This window comes from Mixophyes fleayi, chromosome 1 (assembly GCF_038048845.1).
Source record: "Mixophyes fleayi isolate aMixFle1 chromosome 1, aMixFle1.hap1, whole genome shotgun sequence".
Taxonomy (NCBI): Eukaryota; Metazoa; Chordata; class Amphibia; order Anura; family Limnodynastidae; genus Mixophyes; species Mixophyes fleayi.
In genome coordinates, this window is record NC_134402.1 from 453128735 (window position 1) to 453147002 (window position 18268).

At 42.7% G+C, this 18268-nt stretch overlaps 1 protein-coding gene across 3 annotated transcripts in view; it reads right to left on the reverse strand.

Moving 5' to 3' along the window:
• Positions 1–5553: 5553 nt before the first annotated feature.
• The window catches only part of NOL6 (nucleolar protein 6), a 44287-nt gene continuing 31572 nt past the window's right edge, over positions 5554–18268 (reverse strand). For all 3 annotated transcript variants that reach the window (XM_075186413.1, XM_075186403.1, XM_075186393.1), the window contains exons 24-26: positions 9350–9550; positions 8487–8588; positions 5554–5993 (exon numbers count right to left, since the gene is read on the reverse strand). In XM_075186413.1, the coding sequence (XP_075042514.1) occupies positions 5844–5993; positions 8487–8588; positions 9350–9550 (453 nt within the window). In that variant the 3' untranslated portion in view covers positions 5554–5843. The remainder of the gene's footprint in view (positions 5994–8486; positions 8589–9349; positions 9551–18268) is intronic.

An 18268-nucleotide genomic window follows, 5' to 3' on the forward strand; every position in this document is an offset into this window, starting at 1 on the left:
CATGTACTGACACTGGGGGGGGAGAAGTATTAGAACACGAGGACATGTACTGACACTGGGGGGAAGAGAAGTATTAGAACACGAGGACATGCACTGACACTGGGGGGAAGAGAAGTATTAGAACACGAGGACATGTACTGACACTGGGGGGGAAGAGAAGTATAAGAACACGAGGACATGTACTGACACTGGAGGGAAGAGAAGTATTAGAACACGAGGACATGTACTGACACTGGGGGGGGAAAGAAGTATTAGAACACGAGGACATGTACTGACACTGGGGGGGGAGAGAAGTATAAGAACACGAGGACATGTACTGACACTGTGGGGAAGAGAAGTATTAGAACACGAGGACATGTACTGACACTGGGGGGAAGAGAAGTATTAGAACACGAGGACATGTACTGACACTGGGGGGAAGAGAAGTATTAGAACATGAGGACATGTACTGACACTGGGGGGGGAAGAGAAGTATTAGAACACGAGGACATGTACTGACACTGGGGGGAAGAGAAGTATTAGAACACGAGGACATGCACTGACACTGGGGGGGAAGAGAAGTATTAGAACACGAGGACATGCACTGACACTGGAGGGAAGAGAAGTATTAGAACACGAGGACATGTACTGACACTGGGGGGAAGAGAAGTATTAGAACATGAGGACATGTACTGACACTGGGGGGAAGAGAAGTATTAGAACACGAGGACATGTACTGACACTGGAGGGAAGAGAAGTATAAGAACACGAGGACATGTACTGACACTGGGGGGAAGAGAAGTATTAGAACACAAGGACATGTACTGACACTGGAGGGAAGAGAAGTATAAGAACACGAGGACATGTACTGACACTGGGGGGAAGAGAAGTATAAGAACACGAGGACATGTACTGACACTGGGGGGGGAGTAGTTTCAGAGGAAATGTGAGGAAAAACTATTCACTGAAAGGGTAGTGGATAAGTGGAATAGCCTCCCATCAGAGGTGGTAGAGGCTAATACAGTAGAGCAATTTAAACATGCTTGGGATAGACATAAGGATATCCTTACAAAGGACTAAGGATCAAATAAGATTTGAGGTTACCATAGGTTATAAAATGGGCAGACTGGATGGGCCAAGCGGTTCTTATTTGCCTTTAAATTCTGTGTTTCTATTTTGCCTGAAAGAAGTGAGATTAATGTTTTGGAGATTGTTACGTTGTTGTAATTGTGTGGTTATTTATATATATATATATATATATATATATATATATATATATATATATATATATATGTATAACCTACTTTGTGACATACAACTTAATACAGAACTTCAGAAGGTATAGGTCCCCTCCCATTCCCTAGAAAAATTTTGTTGCCCTTCCAGGCTAGATAGTCACAAAATAGAGTGATACAAGTTAGATTAAGAAACAACTAAATTTTTTGCACTTCAACTCATAGAGCGGTTTCAACTATTCACCACCATAAATACTTCCCCTAGATACTGCTGCAATTATGAACAAAACTTATGTCACCAATAAAGAATTGATAGGTTTATTTAGGAAGTCGGCCAATTATGAGCAACTGAGAACTCCCGGAAGTATCACCTGGTGTTACGAGGACAGTATGTTCATGGTCACAGACCCAAAGCCGGATGGAATAAAATCATTGTCACCATATTAATAAAAAGTATTTGCCAGTCAGGGAAAATTTCCTGCTCTTTTTTGGTGAGACCATAGTTGATAAATCCTGGACCACCCGAACGTTATATCCTTCCACCAACAAGTTTCTACTTTTACAATATTTTCTTTGTATCGGTGATTAAGACATTTTGCTATTACTGGTCTAGTTTAATATCTTTAGTATCTTTTGTGAACTTTGACGATGATCTTTCTTTTCTATCATTTTATTTCTATTTTATATGTAACGGGCAGATGGTACTGTATATTGCTCCTTTCCTCTGAACGTCCCTCCATCATACTCAGCAACTTTAACATCACTATTGACAACTGCTCTGACCATGCCACCATCAAACTTCTTACCCTCTCCACCTCCCTAGGCCTCACCCATTGGACATCTTCCCCCACCAACTCTCTTGGTCACTCCCTGGACCTTGTCTTCTATCATCTCTGCGATCTCTCTGACTTCTCCAACTCTTTCTTCCCACTCTCTGACCACCATCTCCTCTCCTTCACTCTGATCACCTCTTCCCACTCCAGAATCCAAGACTTCTCCCGGGCTGCCCCCCTTCACTGGAACGACTTCCCCCGCTCCAACCATCTCTCTCCTATTCTGTGCTCCTTCAAACGGGCACTTAAAACTCACCTGTTCCTCAAAGCCTACCAACCTTCCACTTAACCCCCTCATCTCCGCCACTCGTTCTCCCCTCCCTGCCCCGTTCTCTCCACACATACTTCAACTGGCTCCCTTTGTGCCTGAGTTTTGTTTACCCTCCCTTAGGATGTAAGCTCGTTTGAGCAGGGGCCTCTTCCTTCCTGTCTCCATACCTGTTCCTCTGCTCCATACTTACTGCATTAGCCTGCCTGGAGTTTCTGCAGTTTTGGTATTTTTTGTTTATTGTTCAGCCTGTATAGTCGACTGTGTATGACACTGCGAAACTCTTGCGGCACCTAACAAATAAAGGATAATAATAATAATAATATATCTTTGTTGAGAAAGTAATAGGTCTTGTGACAGGATGGACCTCCTGTCACCCTGTCTGTGTTGCTGGGGATCGGCTGGGCTTGCCTTGTCATTGTCCCCTTTCTTTATCCCAAATGCGCTCTCTAACCGCAGGAGGGGCTTTTGCTGCTGCCATCACCAGGGCTCCTTCACTGGCACCTAGGACCGCTTCCCTCTGGGTAACTCTCTCTGCTAATGTACCCCCTTGCTGGACACTTGGTCTGGTACCCCTGACCTCTTCCTTCAGATCAGGGTTGCTGTGGATGGTTCGCTCTGGCCTACCACACTGGCCAGATCTGCAGGGTAGCGGGCAGTGCGTTAATACTGGATGCTCAGAACCACTGGATAACAGATTAGATTGGGTCTAATCTGTAGGTCACAGGAATTACAGCAGGTATCAAATCAGGATCTTGAAGCAGTGATGATTTAACAGCTCAAGTAGTCCTTACAAGGAGAGTTCCACATTAGTTTGAGGTACTAGTTATCTCCAGCAGTTACAGATGGAATAATACATTACATGGTCAAACTGTGCTCTATTTATATAGTTTCTGACTCTTATGTTGGAAGTGGGGCAAACTAGCCCCCTTTTCCAACCAGGCAACAAAAAGTCTCAAGTATTACATTGAAAGATTAGCATCAAGATGTAATATGTTCTCTAAACTTAGATTTTAAGTGCAATTTATACTTAACAATATTTACACCAATCTGATTTCTTAAATTACTAGCATCCTGTCTTAGAGAGATAGGAAACCTAACAGCAAGTCTAACTACCCCCTCCAGTGCATTCAGGCTAATGGATGTGTGGGACATTCACGCATCAAAAGGCCTAATTAGCATGAGATCCTTTCTTCAGACAGTTGCAGAAAACACATTTCCTCGAGCATAAGCTTATTACATCTAAAAATCTAAAACAAAAAAATCAGTATATTTGCAATGATATAGAGATGCCTGCACCACTAATTGAAGTAAATGCTACGATAAGTTACTTCTATTTGACTCAGCCACAGGTCTCTATCCTTAATTTACTCTGGGATGTCAACAAAGGGTACATTTAAAAAAAAATGTATATTTTCTTGTGAGGGTCTTCCAGGTCTAGTTTTCAGTCTTTGAATGGTCTTTCCTTGAGATTCGACAGATCTTTGTGGCAGTATAATCACATCCTCCGAGTCACTGGTTCTCTATTCTAATGTTGTAGTGTGCTTTGTGGTAGGTTCAAATTAAGCTAAAACTACACGAGTAGAGACTGTGAATGTCTCAAGCTATTTACCAATCAGCAGCATGATGAGTCCTAAAATATTGACCCAGATGAGGAATAATTAGAGGGTGTTTACTTATCTTTGTAGGTTACTAAACAGATACAAGTGTCAAAAAACAGTGCAAAACAATCCAAGAGAATACCTGTATCACAGTCCACTCCCTCTGAGTATTTACCGATAATCAGAACACACGAGATTCTGCTACTTAGTGTACAATATGTGATCATTACATACAATGGTGGCAGCAGCAACATTACATTGTAATGCGTTTCTAATGTTTGTCTCCTTCAAGTGCATAGACCGTCTCAAAATAAGTTTTCCTCTGGTCACATACAAGACGTAATCTTATGTCATGAAATGCACGGCCCAACGCATTTTTACAAACTATTTCATAAGAAGAAACACAAATGCAAATCACCTCTGACGCAAAGGGGGGTATTCAATTGTTAGCGAGATCCCCGGAAAAACGAGCGCTCGAAAAATATTAGCGTTAATACGGTAATATGCGCGTAAATACTGTTAATACAGTAGTTTACTCGCTGAATTTCAGCTGCGAAATGAAATTCAGCGAGTAATTACCGTATTAACGCTAATATTTTTCGAGCGCTCGTTTTCCGGGGATATCGCTAACAATTGAATACCCCCCAAAGAGTAATAAGATTTCTTCAACAGAATCTATCGCTGAGGGAGATGTTAGAGTATTTTGTTTGTAAAGTCTGTCGCCGCTGTCCTGTGATCCCAGAGGGGAAGAGAGAGGACTTCGATAAGGGACAGGCCTAGCGGGATTTGGTTTACCTATTTTGGGATTAGTAGCCTTATCTAAATATTTTCCTTCTCACTTATCTGCTGTTATGTAACACACATTCGTGGGCGATTAAAATTTATGAAAGAGAACTGAATGTGAGTTTATCTCAACGGAGAAACGAATTAGAGACCTATTGTGTTTCACTCGAGCATGGACGCAAGTCAGTGTAGTATTACCTATCAGGTAGCACACACATTTTATATATATAAATATATTTATATTGACAGAAGAATGTATAAACTGATAATCATACAATATTTAAATAGCAGATCCCTTGTGTGCCATTATGGATCAGATGTCAATTCTATTAATTTTTGGCGTTATATAGCAAATTCCAAATTGTGATTTCTGAATCAAACAAGAAAAAAAAAAAAAACACAGACGTACTGATGAATATGATAATGATCTGTAAGAAAACCCTCTGACATCAAGAATTAACAATAATTTGCTCTGCATTACACACTAGGGATTGCCATGTTCTCCTTCCAAGGACATATTCTAGCTCTGTCAGACATGCACTCTGTGTATAACCAGGCAGTATAGTCGATTCAACGGTGTTAGATCATAAATAAAAATGTGTTATAAGGAAAAATCTCTATCCAAGCATTATAAGATCATGAACATCTAACATGACTGGATGCAGGTTGGTCTATTCCTGATTTGTGTATTCCTGTGTTTGTTCTAACCCTCCAATTGGCTGCGGATAGTTCTATAATTATGAATATTCTAATGCTTTGTTTTCTTACACATACAAATTTCTGATAATACAAAAGTGAATACATCTCAGAGAAACGTATTTAAACACAATGATGGAGACGAATATAAAGCCAAATTGCGGAGAAACTATACATTTATTGTATAGGGATTTATGTCCGGAATGAATTCACTTTCTCCTCAATACAACTAAAACCGCTCATTCACAACCCTTCAATGTCTTATGTACGATATAGAATCTTTTATACATGTATCTGCTCCAAAATTATCTTTTATAACAAAACTGCAGTAATCATCACAAACCAGTATAAAAATATTATCTAATGAATGATTTGCTGTAACGGAATAGACGCCCCTACGGCTGTGTGGGGTCCTCTGCGGTGGGATCTCCAAGCTGCGCTCTTCACTTCAGAAATTCCATTTCTCCGATCGAGGCTCAACCCTACTGACCAAACCCTTCCCCAAAATCTGAAAGTCTTCCACCATGGCCTCTACATTGGGGACCAGCAACAAGTTGTCGCTTTTTCTGTCCATTATTCTTCCATTAACGCTGGTCGTCTGTAAGGAAAATGGGGAAATATTAAGTATGCACTAAAAATGATGTCCGTAACCGGAATAAATCGTAAGCTCTTTGTACCACTGACCGTTGAGAACGACGTTAATTACACAGCTAGGAACCCGTTTCCATAGTTCTGTCGTTTTCACCATAAACAATGGTCGAATTTCCTAATTACCATAGGAGAATTCTCTACATAATTATTTTACCTACTTGGAAAAATCCAAGAAAGTTTCCCTGAAAGGTTATTGTCTGGTTTCCCGATATAAACTTTATCTAAATCGCACATTAATGTATGAGTCAGTAATAGGGACGGGGAACAAGGGTGTATATTATTTTCACTTTTAGTATTAAATTATTTTAAAATCACTTCTCAAGATCTGTTGAAATTTTATTTATTGGCGAGAATGGCGATTAATCACCTTTTGCTTGAAATATCTTTGAACACATACAAGTACATATGCAAATTCAGAGCTTGCAGTATTAGATCTCATCAGTGTGGGATGTGGATTCTGGTTTGGCGAGATCTGAACACTATTTAGCGGAATGACGAGTTACTAAACACGTTGCACTATAGAGGATACAGTAATAACTTTCTGACATTGGAAACAACGATTGGATGCCTCAACGACAAGGTGCTATAACCAACACCAATCAAACATTCAATATCAGGTGATAAACAGAGATAAACAGAACGTGGCTGGTTTCCATCTATGTACCAAGAGATTAGTTTACATTTCGGCAAGTTTGTATTATCTCACCTTTCCAGATGCTTACATACTGCCATATTTCTGTGACAGACTGTCACACATTCCAAGTCACTGACTTGGATCAATTAATAAACCCAACATGCCCGAAAAATGCGACAGTGATGCAAAATACCTCTTTCCTGTTACATTTTAATGAACTTGGCTTGTTAATAGACAGATAACATGAGAAAAGTAATTGTATCATCATAGTTGTGTGCAGCGTATATATAGCACGCAGCGGTCCCCAGACAGGGGCTGAGATAACAGAGCTAAATCACTATACATCCCTGCTGTTATTCTGCGTGATTATCTGTCTGGCGTGATGTGTAACATGTTTATTTTTAGTGACACGGACACGCTACCAGATGAACATTTCCATACTAAGGAAACGGGAATAAAAGGAAGACACCTTAATAGGCAACCACGCCCCTGAAATAACCGTCCAATCAGATTCCTAGGTCTGCCTCTCTGGTGACGTGCAGTGTAACTCTGATCACCCCATGATCAGCTCTGGGGGTCACTGAAGAAAGAATAATCTGATGAGAACGGTCTATTTTTAAACATTTTGCTGCACGATTTGTTATTCAACCAGTGTGAATTCACTATTGAGTCTGCCTAATGATACATGACGTCTATCATCATTACAGACAGAAGATAATAGCTGATAACAGACTGGGGGCGTTCATACACAGTAAAGAACATGAAATGAGGTGTATATCCTGCTCCACCCGGCTTTCATGAAGATAAAAAGTGTTTATTTAGGATCAGGCCACCCCCCCCCCCCTTCCCCGTCTGAGCCGTGACAATCACCACTCTCTCACATACGGAGAAGCCACAATCTTTTTATATACGGACCCCCCCCCCCTCCCCACTACACATGAACAACAAGATGGTGGGGGCCAATTACTCTCCAACACATCTAAAGAATACACGTTCCCTTTGTGTCATCTTCTGATCATCTTCAAATACTTTGGAACAAGTTCTTCAGTTAGTCACATCTTACTGTACGAGTGGGGGTGTTATGTAGAAACTGGGCTGGTTTCTGTGGGGATGAAAGGCTGATAACACGTTACCACTGCAGCAAACTTTCATGGCTACAACTGTAAACAGATTACTGCTGCTGAGGTGGAACCGTCAGCGACACAGGGGAGGCAGCCATCTTCTGTGAGCTGGACCAATAATTATGAGACTGCTCAAAGTGCCTCAGTGATCTCACTAGAGCCTAATGAAGAGAGAGGCAGCACTCCCATCAATATTACTGCGGGCCATCAGTTTCTAGTGACCAGAGTCAGACTCATCAATATTGGGCTCTGGGTACAACATGGCCGCCTTTACCGTGTGCCATCAAGTTCTAGTGACTAGAGTGGCATGTCTCCCATGACTACTGGGCTCTGGCCACAACATGGCCGCCTTTACCGTGTGCCATCAAGTTCTAGTGACTTGAGAGGCATGTCTCCCATGACTACTGGGCTCTGGTTACAACATGGCCGCCTTTACTATGTATTATCAGTTTCTAGTGACTAGAGAAGCAGGTCTCCCATGACTACTGGGCTCTGGCCACAACATGGCTGCCTCATCCACATATGAGAAATGGATAAACTTTCATTACCATTGTCTTGTGATCTGTTTAGAAAAATAGACCGTATATAAATTACTATTTATAAATTAAATCCAGATGATCACTATAACACTTGTTGTTATATTATTGATTTATTCTATGACAGAGGTACCACAGACCATACTCACTTTAAAGGATTGGGGTGTGAAGCTGGAGGGATTCCAGATAACGCCAATCACTTCCCCTCCGAACGCATCGTACAGAAACAGCGCAAATTCCCCATAGGACTCCTGGAATTAGAGACATTTATGTGTAATATTCTGACAGATGCCACAGAGCGAGGACGGGGCACTCAGAGCACTCTTATAACAAGTTACAGCAGGGGGTGGACGGTATACAGAGACCGGCTATATTTTCCAATTAAAACCATTTGGAGGTTTAATTCTACAACTATGAAATCACTCATGATGAGTAGTACAGCTTGTGTCTGCAGAAGATGAACGCTAGCCGCCATCCTGGCATATGGGGATATAAAGCCGGATATATGCCGATCCTGACCACGTACATATACGTGTGAGACCAGATCTAAAAGCTCAGGCCATGCAGGCGGATCTGACGGCTCCATTTGCGTGGCTGAACGATGGCCGCATCTGACCAACTGCACTTAATGTCCATCCTGATCGCCATCAGATAAGAGATATTGATCAGGATTAGCTCTCTGATTCGATATAGTCCCATTTGTGGTCAATTAGGTCTAAACGGGCAGGGTATACGCTAAATAACAGTGGTAATCAGCTACACAGTACTTATACTTATTAACAGGTCCCCATAGTTATAGGTTGGGTCCCTACCGAAGATACAGGCGTTGTCTTCAGTTATTTGAGAGATGAAGGCCCATGTTAAAAAATAAAGAGCCACATAACCACTTCCATCACAACACATGAAACAAGCGTATTCCCACTGGGATGCTGTTGAGTAATGAGCTATAGGAGCCCTGATATGGACTAATGCATTTATAAGTTAATATCTGTGAGCGGTTCAGGGTCCTTACCCGGAGTTCATTGAGGTAGAACTGGACTGGATCATAGTCCACCACGGGGAAACGCAACGCCTTGGCCGCGGCTTCTTCCTTCAAGATCCCACGAACAAAAGACTTTGCCGCTTGGTCCACCGCCTCTCTGTGCCGGGGAATGTGCTTGGAGTGTAGGTGGATCAGGACATCGTAGAGGTCAAGGGGAGGCCGAAAAACCATCTGCACAACAGATAAAGATCACATTCTGAGCAAATATACAACGAAGCAGATGTGTGTTAAGGGGGGAAATGACATTTGATAATGTGGAGTAAAATCAAGGTACGACTTTTACTACGAGAAGCAACAACAGTTGGCACTGGAGGAGAGAGAGCGAGGGTGGTGTCGTGTTGCAGGATGTTATTCACATGGAGAAGCTGTTCCCATAGTGCCATCTACTAAGATATTGGACATATAGAAGAACCCAACGCATTTTTCACATTCCTATATTACACCATAGAAACTTGAGGCTCGCCAGGCGTTGAGGAACTCAGTTCCCGTTGGCTTGAAGGACATGTTGAGACTTCTATTTTCACAACAGCTAGATCAAGGAAAGGCAACCTGATACAATTCAGGAATCCCACTGGTGGCCCTCTAACCTTCAAAAGGGCCACACATTACCATTCACCGCAAAAGTTAAAACAATACAGTTACTGATAGAAAGAGACACCTATCTGTAATACCACATCAGCAGCATTTTATACAAGTGTTACAAGCTATAACAAACGCATCGGACAATAAAGTAGGCTTGGAGGGCCGACTGTTACCCATCACAAAGCTACAGAGTCACAGGACGCGTACCTCTGCTTTAATACCATTGCTGCCAGCGATCCCCTTCCCAAAATATACAACTTTTTCCACTGTATGAGTTTCCTCGGGAATAACTAACTTCTTACTTTATCCAAAAAAAAATTATATAATTTTCTGGGGGACAGTTAATACTTTATTGAGGACATATAATTGCGATTGTATGTGCATTGTAAAGAAATGTAACTTTTGGGATTCTTCCCCTTAGACATCACAGAATAAAATATGTTGTATTTTGTGGGTTAATTTTGTGAATGCAGGATACCAAATGTATATTGGACATGTGGTCTATGTTTTGGCCCATAATAAAATACACATGCGGTATATCATTCGGAATCCTTGGCACTTGGGATTTTCTACAAAAGGGAATTTTTCCATAATTTGGAGCACAATGTTAAAAATCTGCTAAAACATTTTAAAAAATCCACTGTCGTTTTCCAAAATCTCCTGACATTCCCACCCTCATTAAAATGTGTAGCAGAGATCCTCGTTGTAACTGTAGGAAAAGACATGAGATTGTGTGCGTGTATAGGACAAAAATCACTGAAATGCGGAAAGGAAGTTACTTTTTTTAAAAAAAATTAAAAAAAAATAAATAAATAATAATAATAATAATTCCTGCAGAAAAAATAAATTAAAAAAGATGTTGTAACCCATAGCAACCTGCTTTTTACTTTCATGTTCAAACTGCAATAGAAAACTGTCAGGTACATAGATTGGTTTCCATGTAACACTGCTAGATTACATGTCTCCCATGAATATCTCATAACAGCGTTGTGAATGCTTTTCGCGTTACAAGTGCGGCATCTGCGTTATAAATACTCATGTCCAGAGTATACCAGAAGAACACCGCTGACTGCACCAATTCCCAGGATTTTCGCATTCTCTTGCTGACAACGACGACACAAGATTCACGTGAGGACAAATACAGACTTGTCCTATAAATAAAGGAATAAGCTCACGGCTTTCAGTCGTGTGCAGAGATCACAGCCCTGCATTCTCCTGCGTACAAAAGAAGAGCTAACACTAACATGTTACATTACACCCCCCGGTCTAGAGGACAAGGCTCAGACTCACCAAGTGTTATACAGCAGGCCCTGAGCGAGCCCTGACAGGTAACACAGTCTGATCCTTATACCCTCAGGTATAGGGCCCTAATAGTACGGCATGGTGTGGATGCAGATGGACCAGTAAGCTGCATATATCTTTATTTACACTGACATCAAAGAACGGGGGCAGGAATCTGGAGGGGATGGGGACTAATTAAAAGATATCTAAGAGAAACACGCGTGTGAACCCCTTGTTATGCGAGACAAAAAGTGATTTAAATCAGTAAATTCCCTGACCCCAGCCACCGATCAGCTGCAGACCAAAATGATTGCAAAGATTTTATTTTTTGCAAATGCCAACCCCCTTCTTATCCACTGGCTCCTTCCTGCTGTCAAAGTCATAAATAGTTTCATGACACAGCACCCCTCCCGAAAATATACATCCATATACAACTAACAAACATTGGAGGCCATCAATGATAAGCACGTGGGAACCTTGTATAAAAGGAAGATAAATAGTCACATAAATACAGAAAGGGTTAAAATGACCTAACTTCATTGCAAACAAACGGTCTGAGCAAAGCGGCTCCGTCTATAGTAAAGTATCAGTTCCCGTGCGTCACAATGGCGGTTTCTGAACGTCGCAGCTAGCAGCAGTTGTTACACTGTATCAGAACAAAGGAACATTGGCCCCTGGCAGTTCTCCCGATAGACCGTCCAGTAACTTAGGCCACTTCCCCGCTGGTATTTTATATGCGTCTAAATGCTGCCCCCGTAACTTAAATCAAGATGCTTTCAGTTCACGTTTTATATGCAGTTATAAAAACAAAAAAAACTACCACAATGCAAGTAATAAAGTCAGTGGGTCTAGTACAACGGTCTCTATAGCGTCACACCCGTTAACGGGTGTTTTACAAAGACATGTCAGGTGAACCGTCCAGTGTAGGACCCTATACAACTTTAATGCATTAAACTTCAAATCGAGTATATCAGCTACGTAAGTTAATGTGCTGTCTTTGTTTTATTAAAATAAGTCACATTATTTATTCACTTATTCATTTGTTGGCTTTGTGCCTTCAAATCACTGGTAATTTCTGCACCTCCCCTGTTTTTCGGTTGTACAATTCTAACTATTACTTCAATCCAAAAAATTATTTTAAAAAGTAAACATAGTAATGATGAATGGACAGGTCTCATACTTGTTTTTATGTAGTATCTTCCACATACACCAACCTCTTAAAGAATATAATTCCCTTAACCTTTCATTCACTGTACGGTTCACCCGACAACTCAAAGCGCTATGGAATATGTTGGCGCTATATAAATAAATGATGATGATTATTTAGAGACGGCCAGTGGGTGCGAGACCACCCAATTGTACCCTGGTAAGCACAGGTGCTGGGATTATTTGGCATCCATACAATAGGTTCATACTGCTGTGTATCTGGCAGACTAACAGGCATCCACGTTAAAATGCTGAAAACATTTTATTTACGTTTTGAAAGAGGTTTTTATTTTTCACGTACAGACAGGTTGCTGTGGGATGAAAGAGCCGTCATAGAAACCTTATTAATGACTCCAGACATCTAGTGAGATCGTCGGACACCGTTGCTCTCTAATGGCTGCACTCTGGCTTCACGTGAAGAGGCCGCTTCCCCAGAATGCACCTCTGCAAGGTCAGGTCTGCGGATAACAGCAACGTGCACACTGAAGAGTATACATCGCACTACCATGAACCAGTGCACACTCTCCTAACATGTATACAATCCACAAGTCTCCCTGTGTGTGGGTAAGACTGTGCCCACAAACGCCAGGCCAGCATGAGCGGGCTGATCTCTCTGTGTATTTAGGTTCTAGTGTGTCAGGAAAACGCCCTTTGATTGGTTCTGCATCATCTGAGATGGGAGCACAAACAAAATACTTATTTGTTTTAAATGCAAGATCTGGCAGCAATAGCTTCTGAATAGCTGTATAATTAGTCCTAGGACACATCATGAAGGGAGGGGGGGGGGTATAGTACTGTTCTGTACATCGGTACTATCATGTTTTTTAGTCTGTGCCAGTTTAATTTTTTGTGGGGGATATTGTATTAATGTCCCCGGGATGGTCCGATCTGTTCAATCCTAAAGGGGAAATCCAGAGCGCGCAAGAATCCCCCCCGGTCTTAGGTTTCTAGGATTATGTAACGCAGTATGCAATCACAGGAACGAGACCCTTACCCAATCTATAGTTTTTACAAACAAAAAAAAAAATCTCTTACTTGACCTGGCCCTGCTTGTCTTTTTTTAAACCGATCCTCTGGCACTGATAGATCATCATCAGTTATTTATATAGCGCCACTAATTCCGCAGCACTGTACAGAGAACTCATTCACATCAGTCCCTGCCCCATTGGAGCTTACAGTCTAAATTCCCTAACACACACACACACACAGACACACACACATACAGAGAGAGAGAGAGACCAAGGTCAATTTAATAGCAGCCAATTAACCTACCAGTATGTTTTTGGAGTGTGGGAGGAAACCGGAGCACCCGGAGGAAACCCACGCAAACACGGGGAGAACATACAAACTCCTCACAGATAAGGCCATGGTCGGGAATCGAACTCATGACCCCAGTGCTGCGAGGCAGAAGTGCTAACCACTGAGCCACTGTGTTGCCCATAGATAGGGCTAATGCACTTCCACCAGATTGCAGGAAACACATTATTAAATGATTCGCATCACGGCGTGATCAGACACTCCACAATTGGTGCGACATTAAACTCCATTACCTCTTAAATATGAACAGACACTTGTAAGGGAGACACTAATGTGATACCCCTAGATAATCAAATATATACAAATATTTACAAAATGCTAAAAGACACATACTGTTTTTCTGCCACTGTCGTGCGTCGTGTTAAATCAGAAAATTGCACAACAGGAAAATATAATCCAGCAACTGCTCTGCTGTAAAGCGACTCACCGCTAACTACACATTACTGGTCAATCAGAGGAACTCACCCACGAGTCAGTGTAGGTCACACTGATATAGAAAGAGGATCTGGTTGTGGGCTGTCACTTTTCCTATTAATTGCATAGTGCTTTGTCATTATGAACATGTATGAAAATTGTGTTCCACCGTGACCCTTGTTTGCCATGAATAGCGCTCGTCAAGTAGCCCTAGCGTAAAACATTTTAGAAACAGAAGGATTTGCCTATTCTGCCAGCCAAGGCCTCACTTGCTTACTCTTGGTGAAACGCCATGTGCGATATATAAATACAATGAGCCAATGGTCAATCAGAATTTGGGGACAGAATCTCTAAATAACTCCGGAGGTCTAGTATATAAAAACCATCTAAATATAGTGTGTAGTCATTGCATTTCAATGAAACCACTCTTACCATCATCGTTCCGCTGCCAAAGATTAAGGTCATTATTCTATACCTGCTCCTGAGGACTTGTCAGCTGCTGTGGCTGAATCACGTAGAAATAACATTGTATAAATTAATTTTAATTAGTGGCGCAGTGCGTCACTGTATATCAATGCAAATGTTTTGATTTTTGATATTGGGTTGTATATTTGTATTGGAAATGTAGCGTTTATACCATGTTGGAAGAAATTTGCTTCTTGTAACTTTTCTAAAGGAAGTCCCATGCTAATTAGGCCTTTTCATTTGTGAGTGACCAACACATCCTATAGCCTGAATGCACAGGAGAGGGGGCTTCAGACTTTCATCCTGTGCCTTAGAGAGATAGGAATCCTGACAGCATGTAATTTAGGAAATCACAGATTGATGTGAATTTTGTACAGTTTAAACTGTGTTAAATCCAAGTTTAGAGACTATGTTACATCCTCATGGTAAACATTCAATGTGATATCTCAGACTTTGTGGTGCCAGCTAGGATCAGGGGCTGTGTCAACAAGTGTGTCAGAAACAGTATATAAAAGCTATATTTTGTATTTTAACTGTAGTATACCATCTGTACTTCTGGATGATCACTAGTACCTCTAACTACTGTGTAAAGGTCCTTGTCAGGACTCTTGAGCAATAAACATCCCTGCTTGAAGATTCTACCAGACGCCTATTCCTTGCTGTATCCTGTGAACAACAGACAAGAGCTTACACTCTAATCCGTTCCCCAGCTGTCCTGTGTTGAACCCAGCGTCTCTGTGTCAGCGCTCTGCCCGCTACCCAGCAGTCCTGATCCATAGTCAGCGGTCAGGAGGTACAAGCCAGCCCATTCAAAGAGGCGCTGCAGCAGCTATACCAGATACCCCAGAAGTAAGCTGTTCTAGGTTCAGCAAAGGAGCCCAGTGGTGACAGCAAGATTCTCCTACAACTATTGTGCAGATGGCATTCGCAGTCTGTGAGTGTCTGGTGGCATCGGTAGGAGTGGTCAGTAACAGTCGGTTACTGACGGTGAGAAGGAACCCCTGATAAACTGTGCAGGAAGAACATCCCTCATCCTTCTTCCTCCCACCAAGGACGGTGAAGTGAGCCCATCCGGTCACAGCTGTCTGTGAGTGTCTGGTGGCCAGGTGACATCAGGAGGAGTGGTCAGTAACGGTCGGTTACTGACGGTGAGAAGGAAACCCTGAGAAACTGTGCAGGAAGAACATCCCTCATCCTTCTTCCTCCCACCAAGGACGGTGAAGTGAGCCCATCCGGTCACAGCTGTCTGTGAATGTCTGGTGGCTGGTGACATCAGGAGGAGTGGTCAGTAACGGTCGGTTACTGACGGTGAGAAGGAAACCCTGAGAAACTGTGCAGGAAGAACATCCCTCATCCTTCTTCCTCCCACCAAGGACGGTGAAGTGAGCCCATCCGGTCACAGCTGTCTGTGAGTGTCTGGTGGCCAGGTGACATCAGGAGGAGTGGTCAGTAACGGTCGGTTACTGACGGTGAGAAGGAAACCCTGATAAACTGTGCAGGAAGAACATCCCTCATCCTTCTTCCTCCCACCAAGGACGGTGAAGTGAGCCCATCCGGTCACAGCTGTCTGTGAGTGTCTGGTGGCCAGGTGACATCAGGAGGAGTGGTCAGTAACGGTCGGTTACTGACGGTGAGAAGGAAACCCTGAGAAACTGTGCAGGAAGAACATCCCTCATCCTTCTTCCTCCCACCAAGGACGGTGAAGTGAGCCCATCCGGTCACAGCTGTCTGTGAGTGTCTGGTGGCTGGTGACATCAGGAGGAGTGGTCAGTAACGGTCGGTTACTGACGGTGAGAAGGAAACCCTGAGAAACTGTGCAGGAAGAACATCCCTCATCCTTCTTCCTCCCACCAAGGACGGTGAAGTGAGCCCATCCGGTCACAGCTGTCTGTGAGTGTCTGGTGGCTGGTGACATCAGGAGGAGTGGTCAGTAACGGTCGGTTACTGACGGTGAGAAGGAAACCCTGAGAAACTGTGCAGGAAGAACATCCCTCATCCTTCTTCCTCCCACCAAGGACGGTGAAGTGAGCCCATCCGGTCACAGCTGTCTGTGAGTGTCTGGTGGCCAGGTGACATCAGGAGGAGTGGTCAGTAACGGTCGGTTACTGACGGTGAGAAGGAAACCCTGAGAAACTGTGCAGGAAGAACATCCCTCATCCTTCTTCCTCCCACCAAGGACGGTGAAGTGAGCCCATCCGGTCACAGCTGTCTGTGAGTGTCTGGTGGCTGGTGACATCAGGAGTAGTGGTCAGTAACGGTCAGTTACTGACGGTGAGAAGGAAACCCTGATAAACTGTGCAGGAAGAACATCCCTCATCCTTCTTCCTCCCACCAAGGACGGTGAAGTAAGTCCATCCGGTCACAGCTGTCTGTGCATTGAGCATGATCTTCTCTGAGCAACATGAACGCTGGCCACAAATAACCCGGACCCGGCCGGTGAGCGTGGGTGGCCAAATTAGATGCGTTTCGACCCTACGGCTCTTGGGGCAAGCAGTCAGGATCCCGGCCTGGGTCACTGACAAGGACCAAATCGTCCTAGACTGCTAATATTCCAACCACACTTCTCAGCATTCCAGATAATGAAGCATCAAATAATTACAGTACCTGGAATTGCACCAATAGGATCATCCAACTGCCCAATATCGCCGGAATGATCAGCAGCGGGTGGTCATCACTATATTGAGGATTATCATACCACGCGCATTGATTCGTTCTACGTCTGCTCCTATTTTCAGTCCTAGCTATTTAATCCTGAAGCGAACGTGACGGTTAGTCAGAGGACTGCAGCTTCAGTAAACAATCACTATAATCAGCATGATTCAAATGACATTTTTGGTTCTCAACTTTAAATCTGTCAACAAAACTTATTGTTATGTCTGCTACCTACACACACACAGCCGTCACATACACATCTATAGACCATGCCCTCAGAAACTGCACTATAAAAGAATTATTAAGCTTGAATAATTCTGTATTGCTGACAGGAGTCTTCAGGGAGAATAGATAAATGCTGAGTTTAACAAACAGATTACCTAGTTCCAATGATGGTGCTGGGAAAAGTCCTACAACCAGAATATTCTTACACTCATACAGTAATATTTACAATAAATAAATACAAAGCGAAAAAACATATAAGGCTAGAGAATACATTTAATACTCTCCGCCTACATTGCAGTTTATGCTACTTCTGTATGAAAAGTGTAACAATATTCATGTATTTACAATAGATATCGTCAATTATCTGGACAGAATACTCAGCACTTTCCAGAGAATATCGAGTCATTCACATGAGGATGTTTATGGGGTGTGGGAGGAAACTGTAGCCCCCAGAGGAGAACCACGCGAACCTGGGGAGACCATACAGATTCCAGAGAGCTAGGGACCTGGTATGAATTTATGGACCCAGCGCTGTGAGACAGCAATGCTAACCACTGTGCTGATGCACTGCGATTAGCTGCAGACTTCTCACTTGAGCAATTAGAACCATTTCCTTTTACAAAAACAGGTGTGAATTATATACCTAGACCCAAAGATTGGGGCTGCGATATAGAACCAGCACTGAGCACATACCGAGATCTATCTGTATGGAAGGAGTGAGACCAGATAATGACAGCTACACAGCAC